The 16,384-nt window shown below is 37.1% G+C and overlaps 1 protein-coding gene across 2 annotated transcripts in view; it reads left to right on the top strand.

Moving 5' to 3' along the window:
- Nucleotides 1-226: 226 nt before the first annotated feature.
- The window catches only part of asip1 (agouti signaling protein 1), a 17,069-nt gene continuing 911 nt past the window's right edge, over nt 227-16,384 (top strand). The window contains exons 1-3 of one of the 2 annotated variants that reach the window (XM_035662261.1): nt 227-621; nt 15,010-15,179; nt 15,972-16,021. In XM_035662261.1, the coding sequence (XP_035518154.1) occupies nt 15,014-15,179; nt 15,972-16,021 (216 nt within the window). In that variant the 5' untranslated portion in view covers nt 227-621; nt 15,010-15,013. Of the gene's footprint in view, nt 622-5,915; nt 6,095-15,009; nt 15,180-15,971; nt 16,022-16,384 lie in introns of those variants that run through there. The other variant, XM_035662260.1, reaches the window with a different exon arrangement.

Raw genomic sequence — 16,384 nt, 5'->3', positions numbered from 1 at the left:
AAATAAGTGAATAACATCAGTGACAGCTCTAACAGGTAAAAGGAATATGAGGCTGTTGTTGGCCTCTGATATTGGCAACACTTAGCAGAAACAACACTTCACAAGAGGGTCTGGTTCACATTTATCTGTTCATCCTCTGCATAATTTGACCTTTCCCATCCCCCAACCCACTGCAGCGCTGGTCCCGCCTCCAGTCCAAACCTCCCGGTATGTCTTCATTACCAGCAGCAGGGCAAGGTACTGCTACTTAAGCAGGGATAAAAGAAGAAACAGAGGAGAGGGGGATAAAAGAAGGTTTGGAAAAAGAAAAAAAAAATTATCCGTAGAGAAAGAAACAGAGGCAAGGGTAACAGTGAGGCAGTGAGTGAGAAGAAGTGAAATAAAGCAAAAAAAGAAGATACTCTGAGAAAAAAAACAACAAAATTAGAGGTGAAGTGTGGAAAAAGGGAGGGAGGAAAGGAAAGGAGAGTGGAGGACCAAAGAGGCAGAGAAATAAAGACGTGTAGCAAGAAAGCAAAAGGGGGGGGAAGGAGAACGGAGAGCGGCACACTGTAGAAACGCGAGAAAGCGAGAAAACTGAGAGCGTGACAGACTGACAGACAGCTGGCCCGGGAACCACAGGTAAGGCAAAGAGAAATTTTCATCCTATCTTGTCATGTTCAAATAGTTCCAGGAAATGGGTTAAGCGCTGGAAATAAACGGCGAGGAAAGAACAACACGTAAGGTTCAAACGCTCGGAGAATGTATGAGAAAACATACCTCTTTTATGGTCCTCATGCCTTAATCTTGTATGTCAGAGAAAAAAGCTGAATGTAGTGGAAATCATCCTCTGTGAGCTTGTTAAAGCATTCCTCAACAGTTTTACCTTAGTTGTGCCAGCTGCTGTGAAAGGATTTCCCCAGCTGTGGCCTGTAAAGTGCACATTACACGGTTGAAATAAAAATCTGGGCCCAATGATAAAAAACAAATGAATCACTGATAAGCTGAAATGAAGCCGTTTTGTTCAATACGTCCGATGTTTGGATCGATGTTTTGGCGCGTTTGAGGCTCATCGAGAGAAAGAAGGAGGTCGATGAGCCTGTAAATTGTGACTGAGCACCGTAACTGTTTACATAAACATCTGCTGTAAATGCCAATGGAAGTAAAGTCTCTTTTTCACGCCTTTACATGTATTTACTTTTACTACAGCGTGAAGTAATAATGTCAGACAACACGAGCGCATTTTTCCTGATTCCTGTTTGAAGGCAAAGCACAGACGCCGTCAGGGCTCCATCTATCGACTACGATCTCGGTCCGTTATGAGAAAATACTCCTTAATCTGCACGAGTTAAAAATCCGCACAGAAATTTGCCTTTTCAATAAGAGGTCTCTTTAAGCTTTAGATAACTGCAGTTGAAATTCATTAGATTCTAAATAATATTTACATCGTGTGACATTTTATGAGCTTTAAGTATAATGCATAATGTAACAGATCTCATAAAATAATAATCTAAAATAATAATATAGGGTAATTAAGGATTTATCTGTAATATATATAATATATACAATTAAAACTTTTTCTCTATTGCATAATAATGACAGTAATGGTGATAAAATGTATAAATGGCTTAATACACAATAACGGTCACTGACAGTGCCTTAAACTCTGTACGTAACTTTACTGTTGGTGTCTGCTGTAAACCTGTGTTACATGGTGTTTGTTGTTCATGGGGAATTCTGGGTAAAGAGCAGAACTTCAATCAGCAACTTGATGGTTGATTGAAGTTGTCCCTCTGAGATCTGATCACTGCTTTTCCTCCAGGGTCTCATCCCGCTGATGCCTTGAGGTGAAGAAAGAAAAAACAATCCCTAAGCCGCATCATCCAGCCACTTATCTGCTATTAACACACTCGGATGACCGAAACATGTGTTTAACATTTTGTTAGTAGCTGATTCTGAGCACAATTTAAGCTTAGACTTCCACATTGGCATTTAACAAGGAGGATTCAGAGGATCATATAACCCTGAGAATAGATATAATCTTCTGACCCTTAGCAATTATGTCCAGATGTAAAACACTTTCTCAACACTCCTTTTTACGCTCTCCACCGTAGAAAACAGATAAAAGTTAAGACTGTCTTGTAAGGATATGTTCATCCTTTGTTGTGATCTTAACATCTTGGAAATGATCGCTCTGTAAACCATAACGTGTTAGATTTTAATTTCATTTAGTCTGTTAAACTGTATTTGTACTGCATACAGTGAAGCCTGTAACGTCTTCAATTTCTGACAGTGGGGCTGTTTTCCTGTGCACTATTTTCCTTATGTATCAGCACGCTCAAAAAAACCAGGTCTAACAATAATAACGTTAGACAGGAAATTGGACATGTTTTCGTATAGTAACCTAGTTACTGTGAAATCTGAATAAACGTGCAGCATGCTTTGTAATGATTTGGGGATTATAGTGTGTTTATTTAAGTGCATTAGTGATACAAGATCCCGCTTCCTGATTTTGCCTGTGTGTGTGTGTGTGTTCTGTACTGCACAACTGTGTCCGAGTTGAGCGGACTATTACTGTTTCAGTAACGTTTGCTAAAAAGTACAGTGGCCAGCTGCTGTAGGAAATTACAGAGCACTTTATTGAAAATAAAACTATATTTGTGAGCCGTTTTAAAGCGGTACGTCTTCGGTAGGTACCAGCGGATTTATCGCAGACAGCGTAAGGAAGTCAGAACGCTTTGAGAGACGGACTAACATGTTGTTTGTTTTAGTCCTTTCATGGAATTTGTTGACTATAAAAAAATAAGGCAACAGCAACCCTGCAACATAAATGCATTTAAACCCTCCTGTTGTGTATTTGTTGTGTAGCGTTTGCGCTGACAAATGTCTCAATCAGACGTTTGTCAGGGAAAATGTCTCAATTAGTGGCCACATGCGAGCATGGTGGATTGGCTCATCCATTGTAAACAGGAAACGTCATTAGCATGTCCACCCATCAACTCGCTGTTTTTATGAGTTTTATTTACCAGACAGCAATGGTCAGATATTAAAGATTAATTTGTGAAATTATTTGAGAAAACCTCTTGCAGGGTTGGTCCACTAGTTCTNNGCGGAGCAGAGCAGATAATACGTGACAGACATTAAAACTACTGTCTGGTTGAAGTCGTCCCCCCAGTATCTTGTCTTTCCTTTAAAACTGCCTCACTGAACAACAGAGATACCTGACGGAGGAAATCGGCTCACTTACACTGGGTCCCAACGAAAATAAAAGGTTGAGTCATTATCCAGGCTTTGACTTTGACCTCTTCTTTGGCTTCTTAGATTGTAAAGCAGGAAATCTTTAAGTTCTTGCCGTGCCTCCAAAACAACCTCTGACATCTCAGAGTCTTTTAAAAACTCCTCCTCTAACCTCTGTGCTAGTGATGGGAATTCTGGCTCTGTTCAGTTACTCGGTTTATTTCTGCTCACCACAGCAATAAGAACGGCCCTTCATTTAGTACCATTTCTTTTATAATTAAGCCAAATTTAGCAATATTTTGACCTATGATTGGTATGTGGCCAAATGTTCCATTTAAATTGTGCAATGTAATTATATTAAACCTTATAATTTCCAGAATACCATCACTGTAAATAAATAATGTCAAGAGATCAATCACTGTTAAACATGTAGCCTATAGTTTTATTTATATTAAACTATGTTTTACATAATAAAGTCTCACCATGCTTAGGTCGTAATGTTACTACCAAAGTGAGACATTTCTGGATTGTATTGAACAAATATGCAGGGCCGCTGCTGGCCAATTTCAGTTTTATTTGACTAAAAACTATGCAGTTTCACATAACTTTAGACTGTTATCGTTTTAGTATTTATTTAAAAACCCACACAGATCATAGTTTTTTCATATTACACTCTGACATTAGAATGCATTTATACATTTATTCTGACTAAATATTGTTTCTAGAGCAGAAACAGCAAAGTCACGATATAAACTCAATACTAGTACTACTTACTGGAAACAAATCTAAAAAATAAATAATATTTCTTCCTCTTGTCCTCTTATATTGGTGGCAAACTAATATAACAGACTACTACACACAGTTTCCTTTAATCTTTTTCCTAAATCATAATTAGATTAACATGTTTGTAACAGCAACTGCAGAGCAGGTGACATTTTTTTCTACTTTTTCTACTTTGTACCTGAGTTGTCATCAACTCAAACTGCACCGCTCTCTGCTCTGTGTTTGTGTGTGTGTGTGTGTGGAGCTGGGTCCTGTCCTCAGTCCTGCAGAGGAGAGAGACAGAGAAGTGCGACCATAAATGNNNNTTTGGTGCCCCCTCTGCACTTGGTGCCTGACACACAGCGTGTGTATATATATATATATATATATATATATATATATATATTCTGTTGTGTATCCATTTCTTAAACACAGTCCGCTCTCAGATATGAGCCGGCTCCCATCGTTCACTCGTTTACGGCCGACAGTTGCACACACTGTAGGTGAAAATGTAGAGAGCTAGCTAATGTTAGCTATGTTTTGAGGTAACATTAATCTTGGATGTTATTATAATGACATTAACTGATCATATCAGAGTGGTCTGGCTTTTAAACTGGTGCGCTTTAGAAAGCAGTTACGCTAACGTAATGCCAACTTCAACATTAACATTTCCTTTATAACGGCAGTAGTAATCACATAATCAGCAATACTCTGAGTGATTTATTAACCTGGTACTTTTACTTGGGTAGGTTTAAAAAATGCAGAGTAGCCTAAAAACATTTATGGCCTTACCTAAATGACAGTGCTAGTCCCTAGATGGGTTTTTTAAGAAACAAATATATATTGCAATAAAAACACATTAAATGTAATATAAAATATAAGCTACCGTTAGTGTACCATAAATTATATTATACTATTATTTATATTAATACTATTGTTTTCATACACTAATTGAACATGGATTGTGACTTATCCATGTTGTGTTTCACATTTCGATCCTTTTGAGACAAATAACTATTTTTATAAATTGAGTAAACTTTGAGTTGTGAGCTCGTAGTGCTAGACATTTAACATTTAACACGTCAAATAACAATAAAACCTTCATTTGTTTCATAAATAAAACATTGAAATACACAAATTATCATTTATAAAGTACCAACAAAAACATATTAAATATAGAAAACATGAAAAATAATAAATAATATAAAAACAGTCTTACTGAATGTATTTCTTCTGAGATATAAAACAAAGGTTTTCTCTTTCCAGACGATGTGATCATCATTTTCAACCATGAATCTTAGAGAGTGGTGGGCGGGCTACCAAATAAAACTGACAGAGAAGGTTCGAACACTTTCCACAGCTGGTGTAAAACTGCACCAAAACTTCCCATGAAAAGGAAAAATTGAATTGAATAAAATAAAATAAAATCTGTCATGAGCTTAAAAATTTGGTAAACATTGCTTTCGCATTTAAAGTTATCCGAGGTTACAGCATCAATAGATTTGAACTTTTTTTGGATTTTCAGCTGGTTTTCTAGTTGAAAATGTGAAATACTGCAAATTTCTGAAAAGGCATTTTATAGTCCTCCCAGGAGGTGCCCTGAATAACGAAGCCAGAAACTTTCACACAGTCCCTGAACACCTCAGGATTCTGGTTATAGACATTCAGAGATACCGGGCATTATTATTTAATGTGTGCTTGTTTTTTTTTCTAATATTTATTAACGCCCATTAACCAATATTAAATCAAATGACTGTAATGTGAAAGGGGTTAAGAATAGGAACCAACAGAGAAGTATCTCTCAACTCTGCAACTCTCATCAACCTGTTTCCTGCAGCAGCAGCCAGCTGTTTTCACGAAACAAGCTCTGATTAACACAATGTGCTGACAAAAAGCTTTGTATTGAGCCATATTTTGGTGAGTGTTTGGAACATGCTGAACAACGGATCAACAGTGGAAAAGTGGATTATGTTGCAAGAGGGGAAGTCTTTGGACTTTTTGACAGTTTATGTGTATTTGGACGTGAAAGTGTCTCGTCCTTGAAATCTGCTGTAACTGCTGTAAATCAAAGCAGACAGCTGCTGTCCTCCATGAAGGAGCACGATACAAACACGGGGTGAGTGCTTGATACTCAAAATGTAGATTTTTGGTGGCACATTTTTTAAAAACTGAAAGATGATGATGACCTGCAGTGTGTGTGTCCACAGTCGTAATCAGAAAAGAGTTGTTTTTGTAACCTTTATGCTTCTATGCTATAGAAGAATACAGCAATTACAAAATTATGATGTTGGTTATTGTCCATAGTTAATTAACTGAAACATCTAATTGCTGTATTATTATATAATAGAGGAATGTAGAGCATGTATTTGCATCATTACTACATTAACATAATTGTAATTGTGTGATCAACTTCTTCTCTCTCGTCTGGATTTTGGCCAACAGACTGTCAGAGGAGTCACTGTTGAGAGAGATTTAATAGAGAAAATCAAACCGAAACTGTTAAAATGCTGTGAAAAAACAAGGATTTTGTAAAGTAAGGGAGACACATTGAGACCTATCATCCCAGAATACCCCTTGGTCACATGACACACAGCATATTTTGTTGTTTAAGTATGAGTTACTTTGTGGAGACAACAAGGTCACAGGCTTGATCTTTAATATTCTGCACTTCCTTTAAAGTTTATTTACAGTGTTAATTAATATATATTATATATTTTGAAGCCAGTATTTTCTTTCAAAGTAAGAGACCTGGTAATATGATAGAACTTTGCATCTTTCTATGTTGTTGTTCGATCCTCCGCTGGATAATACAAATGAAAACGTGTTGTCATATTTAAAGTTTTAACGTTTAAAAAATAAAGATTAAATTCAATTATTTGAATTAGTTTTTAGTTTATTAATTGGTATCTTGTAATGATTTTTTTTTCTTGAAAAGTTGAGAACAGTAAAGTTAATCACTCTAATGTAGAAACATAAAAGTTGGAACATTTTTAGAAATCTAAAATCATTGTTTTATTAGTCTTGTGTCACCACTGTCCCAGTGGGTCAATTTTTCTACTAATGTCCATCAATTAAAAATAATTATTATTAATTTACATAAATGTATTTTGGTGTCTTCAGCTCTGTTTCATTTTCAGCTTTTAAAGACGTTAAGTTCTGTCATGAAATATCGCATCGTTTTTTTAATACATTTTTTTAAAAACAGATTAAAATAAATAAAAAAAGCACAGGACGTTAAACAGGCCTGTGTGTGAAAGTGGAGCCAACAATCTCTGCAACAGAGATCAATTTAAAAAGGAACCCCAATGCGTTTATAGCCAACTTCCATGGTGATGAAAATTACTGCAAAATTATTTCAAAATGAGAACCAGGCCACCGGGACGCTCTGATGTTAGTATTTCTCCAGTTCCACCGCAGTTTGCTAGACACGTTTCTTCAGAAAATATGAGATGGATTAATTTCTCCCCGGTGCATGTCAGATGTTTTGTCTTGGTGTAGTCAGAAACTTCTACTCTGACCATCTTTGATGTCTTGGTCAGACTGTTAAAATAAAGTTTAATTTTCCTTTTATATATAATGTATTTTTTTGAATTACTTACATATTTACCTCCTCATAACTGATCAGCAACTTATATGCATGTTTAAATGTTCTTTCAATTCCTTTTATTGGTAATAGCATTAGAGTTATTACACTAGTATGGAAACTGCTGTTTGATGGCGAGAGCCAATTATTTAGAGACACATTTGTTGAAATGAATACCATCTGTTTGGTTGCTCTGCTGCCAAGGTCTGTATTCACCTACTTTCTTCACTGTAATCTAATAAGAGCACACCTAAGTATGCCCCCATTAAGCACAGCTGCAATCCCTTTCTCTCCTTTTTAACTGAGAGCACATAATCAAGGCTAATGATTGCCAGTTTACAAATAATCAGATGATTTACAGTCGTTAGTGGAAACATTGATGTCACTATGTACTCTCATGTACTTCACACTACCAATAAAATGACCAACGGAGAATGTGGTCAGAGGAGAAAGGAATGAGGAGTAAAATATGCTGTAAAAGTTTTTACAATTTTCATATCAGCTGAATCCCATTTATTTTGTATTATTAGAATTAGGAATTTCACTTTTTGCCAAAAGCATTCTTTTTGTGGGACTGGTGTGTATGTGTGTGTGTGTGTGTGTGTTTCATATGCAGTGTACCTGAATTTCTAATTCCTTAATGTTGTTGATCAGTTAAACGTCCAGTGTGTAACATTTAGGAGGATCTGACAGAAATTAGATACAATATACATAGATATGTTTTCATTAGTTTATAATCACCTGAATATAAGAATGGTTATGTTCTCATTAACTTAAAATGAGAACTTTATCTACAGACACTGCGGGTCACCCCCTCTATATTAAACCACCATAGTGGTTCACTGCTGCTGTGCTGTAACTATTAAAAACAACACAAAGAGTCAAAGAGTGCAGTCCAAACTAAAGATGCAGCAATAATGACTTTCTGCCACTCAACCACCACAAAGAGAGGACTATTTTTCCCCGAACATAACCGGCCTGTGTTTGCTCTGACTCCACATCCACACACACCTACGTACAGTAGCAGCCATTGCTCCACAAAAAGCTATAAATCAAAATGTGTTTCTCTTTGTCCTCACTGTCATATGTGACACAAATTTGCCAGCTTCCCCTGCACATCAACTTATAAATAAACACTTACATCAGTGGCCCCCATGTTGCCTCCATACGTCAGCGTGCTGCGTGTGACGTCTTTGTTATTGCTCTTATGTGCATGAGGGCCGTGACTTGTTCACATTGGAATCTGTTATTTGTTACATTTAAAAATTAAATAATAATTTGAACAGCCAAACAAAACAAAAAATCAGACCTGAGCAACAAATTAGAATTGAGCACTAAGGCTCGCAGCGTCAGTGTTGCCAAAGACAACGATATGTCATAGCACAGTGACATAGAATACTGCAGCATGTTAAGAGATTTGTGTAAACTGCACTTAACAGGAGCTCTCCATTCAGCACCACATTACCACTACACCAGAAGTCAGTGACAGCTGTATTTTTCCCAATAAGAGAACATTATATTTTTCTGTCCCAGAGTTGGCTTCCGCTTGCGGCAGCCTGAGGTTGCAGACATTAACAGTGTCACAGTGTTTCAGCTCAGATTACTACTTTCCTTTTCTCCTTTCTGCCTTTTCTTTCTGGCAGCATGATGCAGTCTTGTGTCTCCCTTCAAGCTTACAAAGGCTGCATTTCATTGTTAAATATACTAACTTTCCAAAGCAATAATTCTCTCCTGAAACCCTCTATCAAGGTCTTCCTTGTAGCTCATAATTAGTTTTTCCTTACGACAGTGTGCTGCATATACCTTGCAGAGTTTCAGATGCCCATCACGCCCATGATGTGTTAGTTGCATCATGATTGAATCAGCCAAACATAGAGAATATTAATTCACACCTGTGCTGCAATGTGATTAAAAGTTTTACAAAACACTGGAAATGATAGAGATTAAACTTTCATAAATCAGGGAGGCCTGTTGAGGTATAAAATTGTGTCACAGAGTGCTGTTGGTGAGACGTTCACTGCTCTTGTATATGTGGTCCAGATCGGAATTGAAATGAGACTCCCTGCAGCTTTTGCTCCTCAAACTAATTGGTAAATATCACATCTGAGTTGGGATTGAGGAGAAACAACAGAGACTGATGAATCAAGCCTAGACAAGATTTTCTCTAGTGACATAAACAGATTTGTTTGCCAATAGAAGAAGAAGAAGAAGAAGAAGAAGAAGAAGAAGAAGAAGATATACTTGATTAATCCCCTAGGGGAAATTGTTAATTCATCTGGTGATTTGTGGGGTCAAAAGATGAGCAGGTATATCTACACCTTAGTCTGCAAATTGCTTGGGCTGGTTCTACAGAGAATATGCTATCTTCTTCTCCCTGAACTGTTTAACAGTCTCATATCTGGACAGCAGCATGCAGAGCAAGTAGAGTTCTGACCAACATCTGCAAGTTTTTATTGCCTGCTAACTTCCCCACTGAGTTTTTACCTCTTTAAATCATTTCACTTTGAAATGGATCAATGCACTAAAGCAGGGTTCCCAAAACCTCATGAAAAACAGCCCCTCTGATCCTCTGTTGATCCTTTAAAGTCGAAACCAGACGCTGCACAAGAGATGTATCAAGGTGGATTGAGTCGCTATTTGACAAATACAGTATGTGTGACATTCTTGCTTGATGCTTCCACTGATTTCAAAGGAACTGCTTCAAGCTTCAGTGACACTCCAACCAAAATCGTTTTTTTTTTTTTTACTCCTGAGGGCTACAGAGGTGCAGTAAAGACTTTTGTTTTCTGTTTCACAGTGACAGTGGTCAGCTTCAGATACACAACGGTAGGGTAAAAACATCATATTGCAATTATTGTGACATATATTGCTATAGCAATATGATTCACGATAAGTGTGGGAATGATCCTTTTTCCACCAAAAATCCAATTTTCACTGATCAAACTATTAAAATCATGATGATGTGACATTTGTCGGGGTCAGTACCAAACATCTTAAATCTGGAGAACAAGATTTGCAGACCTCTGCAGCACTACAGTACTTTATTATAATGCTGTTTTGTCTCACATTTAACCTTTATCAAGAATTGCAGCTGCACTGATTTGTGCACTAAGCCATGCAATTGTGATTGTATTGCTATTAATTATGCAGCCGTAACTTCATTGCAAAGTTGTCATGGAAAGATTTATCAAAATGTTAAGTGAATAAATACATTCACAGTATGTCTCAGTTTTTGTCCTTTATTGTTGTTTTTGTAAGATTAGTAGTGACATACGACATCTTTGAACTCCATTAGTCGAACTAAAGACTATTAACATGAAACATGACTTCATCACACCTTCTTGTTGTGGCTTTTTTAACAAGTATGCCTTTGTAAATCACAGACAATAATAATTCATAATTTATTTTCTTTACAGCGTACATACATAACTTTGTTAAAGCCCCACATGAGCGTGTTCATGTTTTTCTCAGCTTGTCTCTAAATTATATATAAAATTATAGTCTTAAAAACATCATGCTTTGAGGAAAACAGTAAACAAGACACAAGTTTTAACAACTAAACACTACAACAAGTTAAAAGCAAAATTACAATAAAAGTCTGGGTGAAGATCACAGCTTCCTAGTAGGGAGAAAAATAGTAAGACTAAGAGACTGAAAAACTATGTGGTGCTCCAACAGTCTGAAACAGCAGAAAAAAACAGGTGAAAAAAATACCACAGCCTGGCTCAACCTTTTTATTGGCTCTGCTGAGCTTAATCCCACAGTTATTACTATTAATTAGCATTTGATCAGTGAAAGAAAGGGGAAACATGTTGCTGTATGCAGCACTGACATTTTGTGGCTGTTGGAGTTGGAGTTCTAGTGCAGACTGAAAAAAATTATGAATGTTAACTCTGTTTTGACATTTGATAAAACTGTTTCATGTCTCTACTGCAGAGATAATATTTGTAATAGCCTAGTGGTATATATACACACAGGGCTATAGACCAATTTGAAGTGGAAATTACAGTTACGTCACTGCCGTGGGCATGCATTAAAGTTAGCAACAAGTTAACGCTAACATTACTGCAAAGCCTGTGAAATACATTGTGATATTGGGGTTTTAGTTGGCCAGTGTTAGCTAGCTAAGGTAGCAAAATTGTTATATATACACCTTTGCTATGTACAGACTTAAATCAACACCATTTGTCATTATATTAAGTTATTATCATGGATCACTTTAGCTGGTTAAGTCATTTAACGTTAGTGGGTGGGTTGCAGCTGGCTGGCTAACCTCTTAAATACCGACGGGCTGCATTTCCATGCATATAAATCTTTCTCTCTTATGTGTGATGGCATTTTTACAGGCTTTTTGGCAAGGGGCCTACTAAAGCTGAGTGTGCCCAATAGTAGCAGTCAAGATGAGATTGTAAACTTGTCATTGCTTTATTCATCTGTGGTGTCTCTGCTCCGCTGCCTTGCTTGGGTGGCAACGTAATGTTATCTGCTTTGTACAAAGTCAGCAGAAGCACACTGCTTCTTCTCAGATGCTTTGGTGTCATAGTTTTCTGCTTAGACTGGCTTTGTCCTCCATTGATGTAGTAAAAGCCGTAATCTATCCATGTTGGGTTTGGGAAGATCTTGAAAGAAAGCGCTTCAGACCGTTTTAAAATTGACCCGTGAAGACCTCTAGTAGTAAAAATTACCTGTGCATTTGTGCTCTTTACATACTAAACATTTTATTATGTCATCAGGTGATCTGCACCTATTGGCCTGAGCCTTTTGGATGCTGAGGAGCTTGAGCATCGTTACGATTCCCACTGTCCCACCTCCAACTTCAGTTCTAAAAATAAAAAAAAGCAAAAATAAATGAAAGGACATGGTGGTATGGCAAAATGTGAAATCAGATCGGATATCGCAGTCATAATAAAATGAACCAGTCACATCATGCATGATTTAACGTTGCAGTTGTTGCCAGCACAAGACAGTTAAAGCAGAAACTATTTTTCTATTTTAAGCTGCCAGTTTTCAGCAGCTGCACCCAAGATCAAGATAAGTGTTCATTTCTACAATGTCTGAGGCACCCCGCAGGCTGCAACATTGATGTCGTCAATGGCAGTATCATCATCAGACAACAAATGTCAAGAAAAGGAGAACTTTGTTTCAAGCATGAACCCATAGTTATCTACAGCAAGAATTGAGAAGTATTGTGTCAGATTTGCAAAAAGCATCAGGGTCTGGTTATTTTTCAACAAAACACCACCTGGCATTTATTAAGCCGATTTTGTGGATGGCAACACACATTGGAACAATTAAAAAAGCAGCAGAAGTCTGTCACTCTAATCCTGCTTCCAAATTCCAAGCAAACAAATGGTTGATATAATGCTGAGGGCAGAGTCCTGAATAAGACATTCAGGTTTTTGGTTTGTTGGACAATGGTGTCCCTATTTTATCTAGTTTTTTAATCTGCTGTACAGTAATCGAACATTGCCCTGAGATAATCAAATGAAACTGTTGTAAATGGGTGTAACATAAGGCCACAAACAACAATACTATGAGTTGAGATTCATGAAAAATATCAGGGACAGCAATATTGTTTTATCCATGCTGGTGGTCGTTGATTTACCCATGCTAGCCGGGCTAGCAGCATATTGCTAACAATGTTGGTTGGTCCACTGGTTGTGGTGCAGACTGAAATATTTTAAAACCTATTGGATGGATTGCCGTGCAAAGTTGTAGTTATCCATTGTGCCCAGAAGATGAAGCTTATTGACTTACTGTTCATAACCTGACTTTTCATCACATGCAACCATGAGGTTAAAGTTTGCACTTCTGTGTGAAATGTTGCTGCAGTAGATGCATGAAGTCGGCGAGCATTCTCATTGTAGGGCACTGCCATCAGCTGAGTCTAATAAGAAACACATTACATTAACATGGTCAGCAAACACTTAATGATCTATTACTAATAAAGAAAAACGTGAATATCAGAAGTTATACATTGTATTATTCACTGTATACCTGCACCACATTGCCATGACACAGTACAATATATTTTCCTACTTCAGGATGAGACTGAAAAGATTCAATCCCTGAACTGTGTTGACTGGACTTATCTTCTCCATGTCTTTGATCAGTCTGGGAGAAAGTAGAATTGCAGTTTTTCCACATGTTGCTATACCTACACACAGGAGTACTATAATCGATGTGAAAATTATCATAGATAAACCACCATGAGATATGTGGCTTATTAAACTCAGCAACCTCTGAACACTACATGTCTGTCTGCATATAAGAATAGTTATAACCCTAGGTGAAGAAAATGGACACCATTATTATGTATTGGTTAACGTACTATTGTACTTACTTACAATAGCCTGCCTGCTCACCAACCAGAGGCTGGTGGAGACAATTGGGGAAAAGGGCATTGTCATGCATGGGTGTGGACAACTACTGACCACTCCACTTGACCACAATCTCCTCCCCCGATGCTGAGGTTGATGCCAACCTGTAAATATCTATATATATATATATCAATATACAGTAAATATACAGTATATTAACACCTGGTGAGTCAGCACACATTGCCACCACCTATGGTCTCTGATGAGGTTATCCTGGTTTTGGTTCCACTACCAGTTGATGGTTGGGAAAAGGAGCTTGGCGTTTGCAGAGGGTTATCTCCAAGATCCATTTGACCTTGAACGCATCTATGAACTAAAGAAAAAAAAAAAGTAACATGATGTGATGACATAATTGCAATCTACTACTGGAACAAAAGCTGTCATTAAAATTTGGTCCCCTCTCATATTTAATATGTAACCAAACTATGAGCCTGTGAACAGAAGGGCAGAACAGAGTTGAAGGTTCACTGCTGGTATGTTGTTCACCATTGGCTGGGCCACTGATGGCAGCACAGCTCTGTTACACTTGCATGGTATTGCTATGCTATGCTAACAAGAATCTGACTAGATAAACCAGATTTTAGCCAACATTTTTCTTTTGGATTATTAGATTTCAGGCATTAAGTAAGAATGAATAGAAAATACATTGTATTGGTTGTTGCTATTCAATCATATTTTTTTCAATAGCATCTGAAGGGTAACTGCAGATTTGTAATGTAATAGTTATTGCACTTGATATAAATGGATTTGGTTCAATTCAGTATAAATATAGCTATAAAAATAGACACAAACATTCGGAAACTTTATCCTAAGGAGTCATGATAAAATGCATAACTGCATGTCCAACTAGAATATGAATAACTAGATAACGCTAGGTGTTTTTGCAGCTGGAAAACATTCTGGTCACAACCTAACAAATACTACTAAAACTACACTACTTCTAAACCAAAAAACAAACGTTTTCTCGTACTGAAATAATGACTGGAACTTCTACTGTAACATTTATGTTTGACGGTACAGAAACAAACGTTAACTCTGAGTATCCATGTTGTTACTTTTGTTCCACAGAAAGATGCATGCCGTCCTGTTGCTTGGCTTCTTTGTCCTCGCAGCGACAGATTACTTCCTTGGCTCTGCCCATATGATCCCCGATGACAGACTCTCCACCAACAGGGTTGTTGTATCTAATGCCTTGTCCCAAAGCCTTGAGATAGCCCCACCTCCTGTAGTTATTGTAGGTAAGTTAGTCAGTTGTTTTTATAATTTCTAATTTATGTTATTTATAATGTGTCATTTATAATGTTCCTGGTCATGTTTATATTACCCTGGCGATACTGGTGTTTTGTGACGACGAGACACAAATGCACAAGGCTGCAGACCATCTGACAGTCAAGGAATTTTTTGTTTTTGTTTTGTTTATTTGACAATTAATTTAAATCACTATTAACATGGCTGCAGCACCAATGTACATGCACAGTTAAAAGAGCAGTAAGAAAAACACAAGAAAGTCACAGGACTCATTGACATTGCAGTCCTTGTTGTGATTGAATAAGTAATTGCTTTTTTGAAAGGCCAAGACTATTAGAACCAAACCTGCACATGTTCAACCATAATACACAAAATGGAAGTTAGTAGTGAGCTAACTAGAGAAACTAATCTGTGGCAGGCAAACAACACCACAAATGTATTGATACAAAGTCAATCACAAAACAAGCATCTTTGTGAGATTTGGATTCTGTGCCCTCTTCTTCTGTGCACTATAGGACAGGCCTGTAGGATATTTTCAAACAGAATCTCTCCCATTGTGATCTAACACTGCTGTTGGGCAGAAATCTTGTTATTGTTATATTTTATTATTTTTATTGTTGTTTTGCCAATGCTATTGGTCACTCTTTGTATTTCCTGAAAAGTAATGGTTTTGCAGATAAAAGGTTTCTGCCCGACAGTGAGGCTAAGGCTTATTATTGTGTACGCTGATACATGCAGTATTATCTGCTGTTAAAGTTCTATATTTCCTAATTCTCTTTCAGAATTGCCTAAATCAGCAAAGAAGAACAAGAAAACGAAGAAACAAAAAAAGGTATGAACAAAATGATGGTGATGCTTGCAAAATTATTTGATAACACACAGTATGAGTAAATATGTCCCTTGAATAATCTCAACTCTGCCCATGCTTTTCATGGTCCTGATCATAGTCTTGACTGTGAGAATCTACTGAAAGCTTAGAAAAATCTTATGAGTGGACCTTTTGAGCTGATCTTGTCACACATACTGACTGATAATAACTTTATAAGGAGTTCGGTCTAGACCTGCTCTATTTGAAAAGTATCCTGAGATAACTTTTGTTATGAATTAGCGCTATACAAATAAAACTGAATTGAATTGAATTGAATTGAATTTAATCAGCGGGTCTGTTTGTTTTGGAGAGGAGGAGACCTCTGTG

The sequence above is a fragment of the Morone saxatilis genome, unplaced genomic scaffold, assembly GCF_004916995.1.
Source record: "Morone saxatilis isolate NCDOM2014 unplaced genomic scaffold, NCSU_SB_2.0 Contig18, whole genome shotgun sequence".
NCBI lineage: Eukaryota > Metazoa > Chordata > Actinopteri > Moronidae > Morone > Morone saxatilis.
This window is presented reverse-complemented; position numbering and strand designations above follow the sequence as displayed.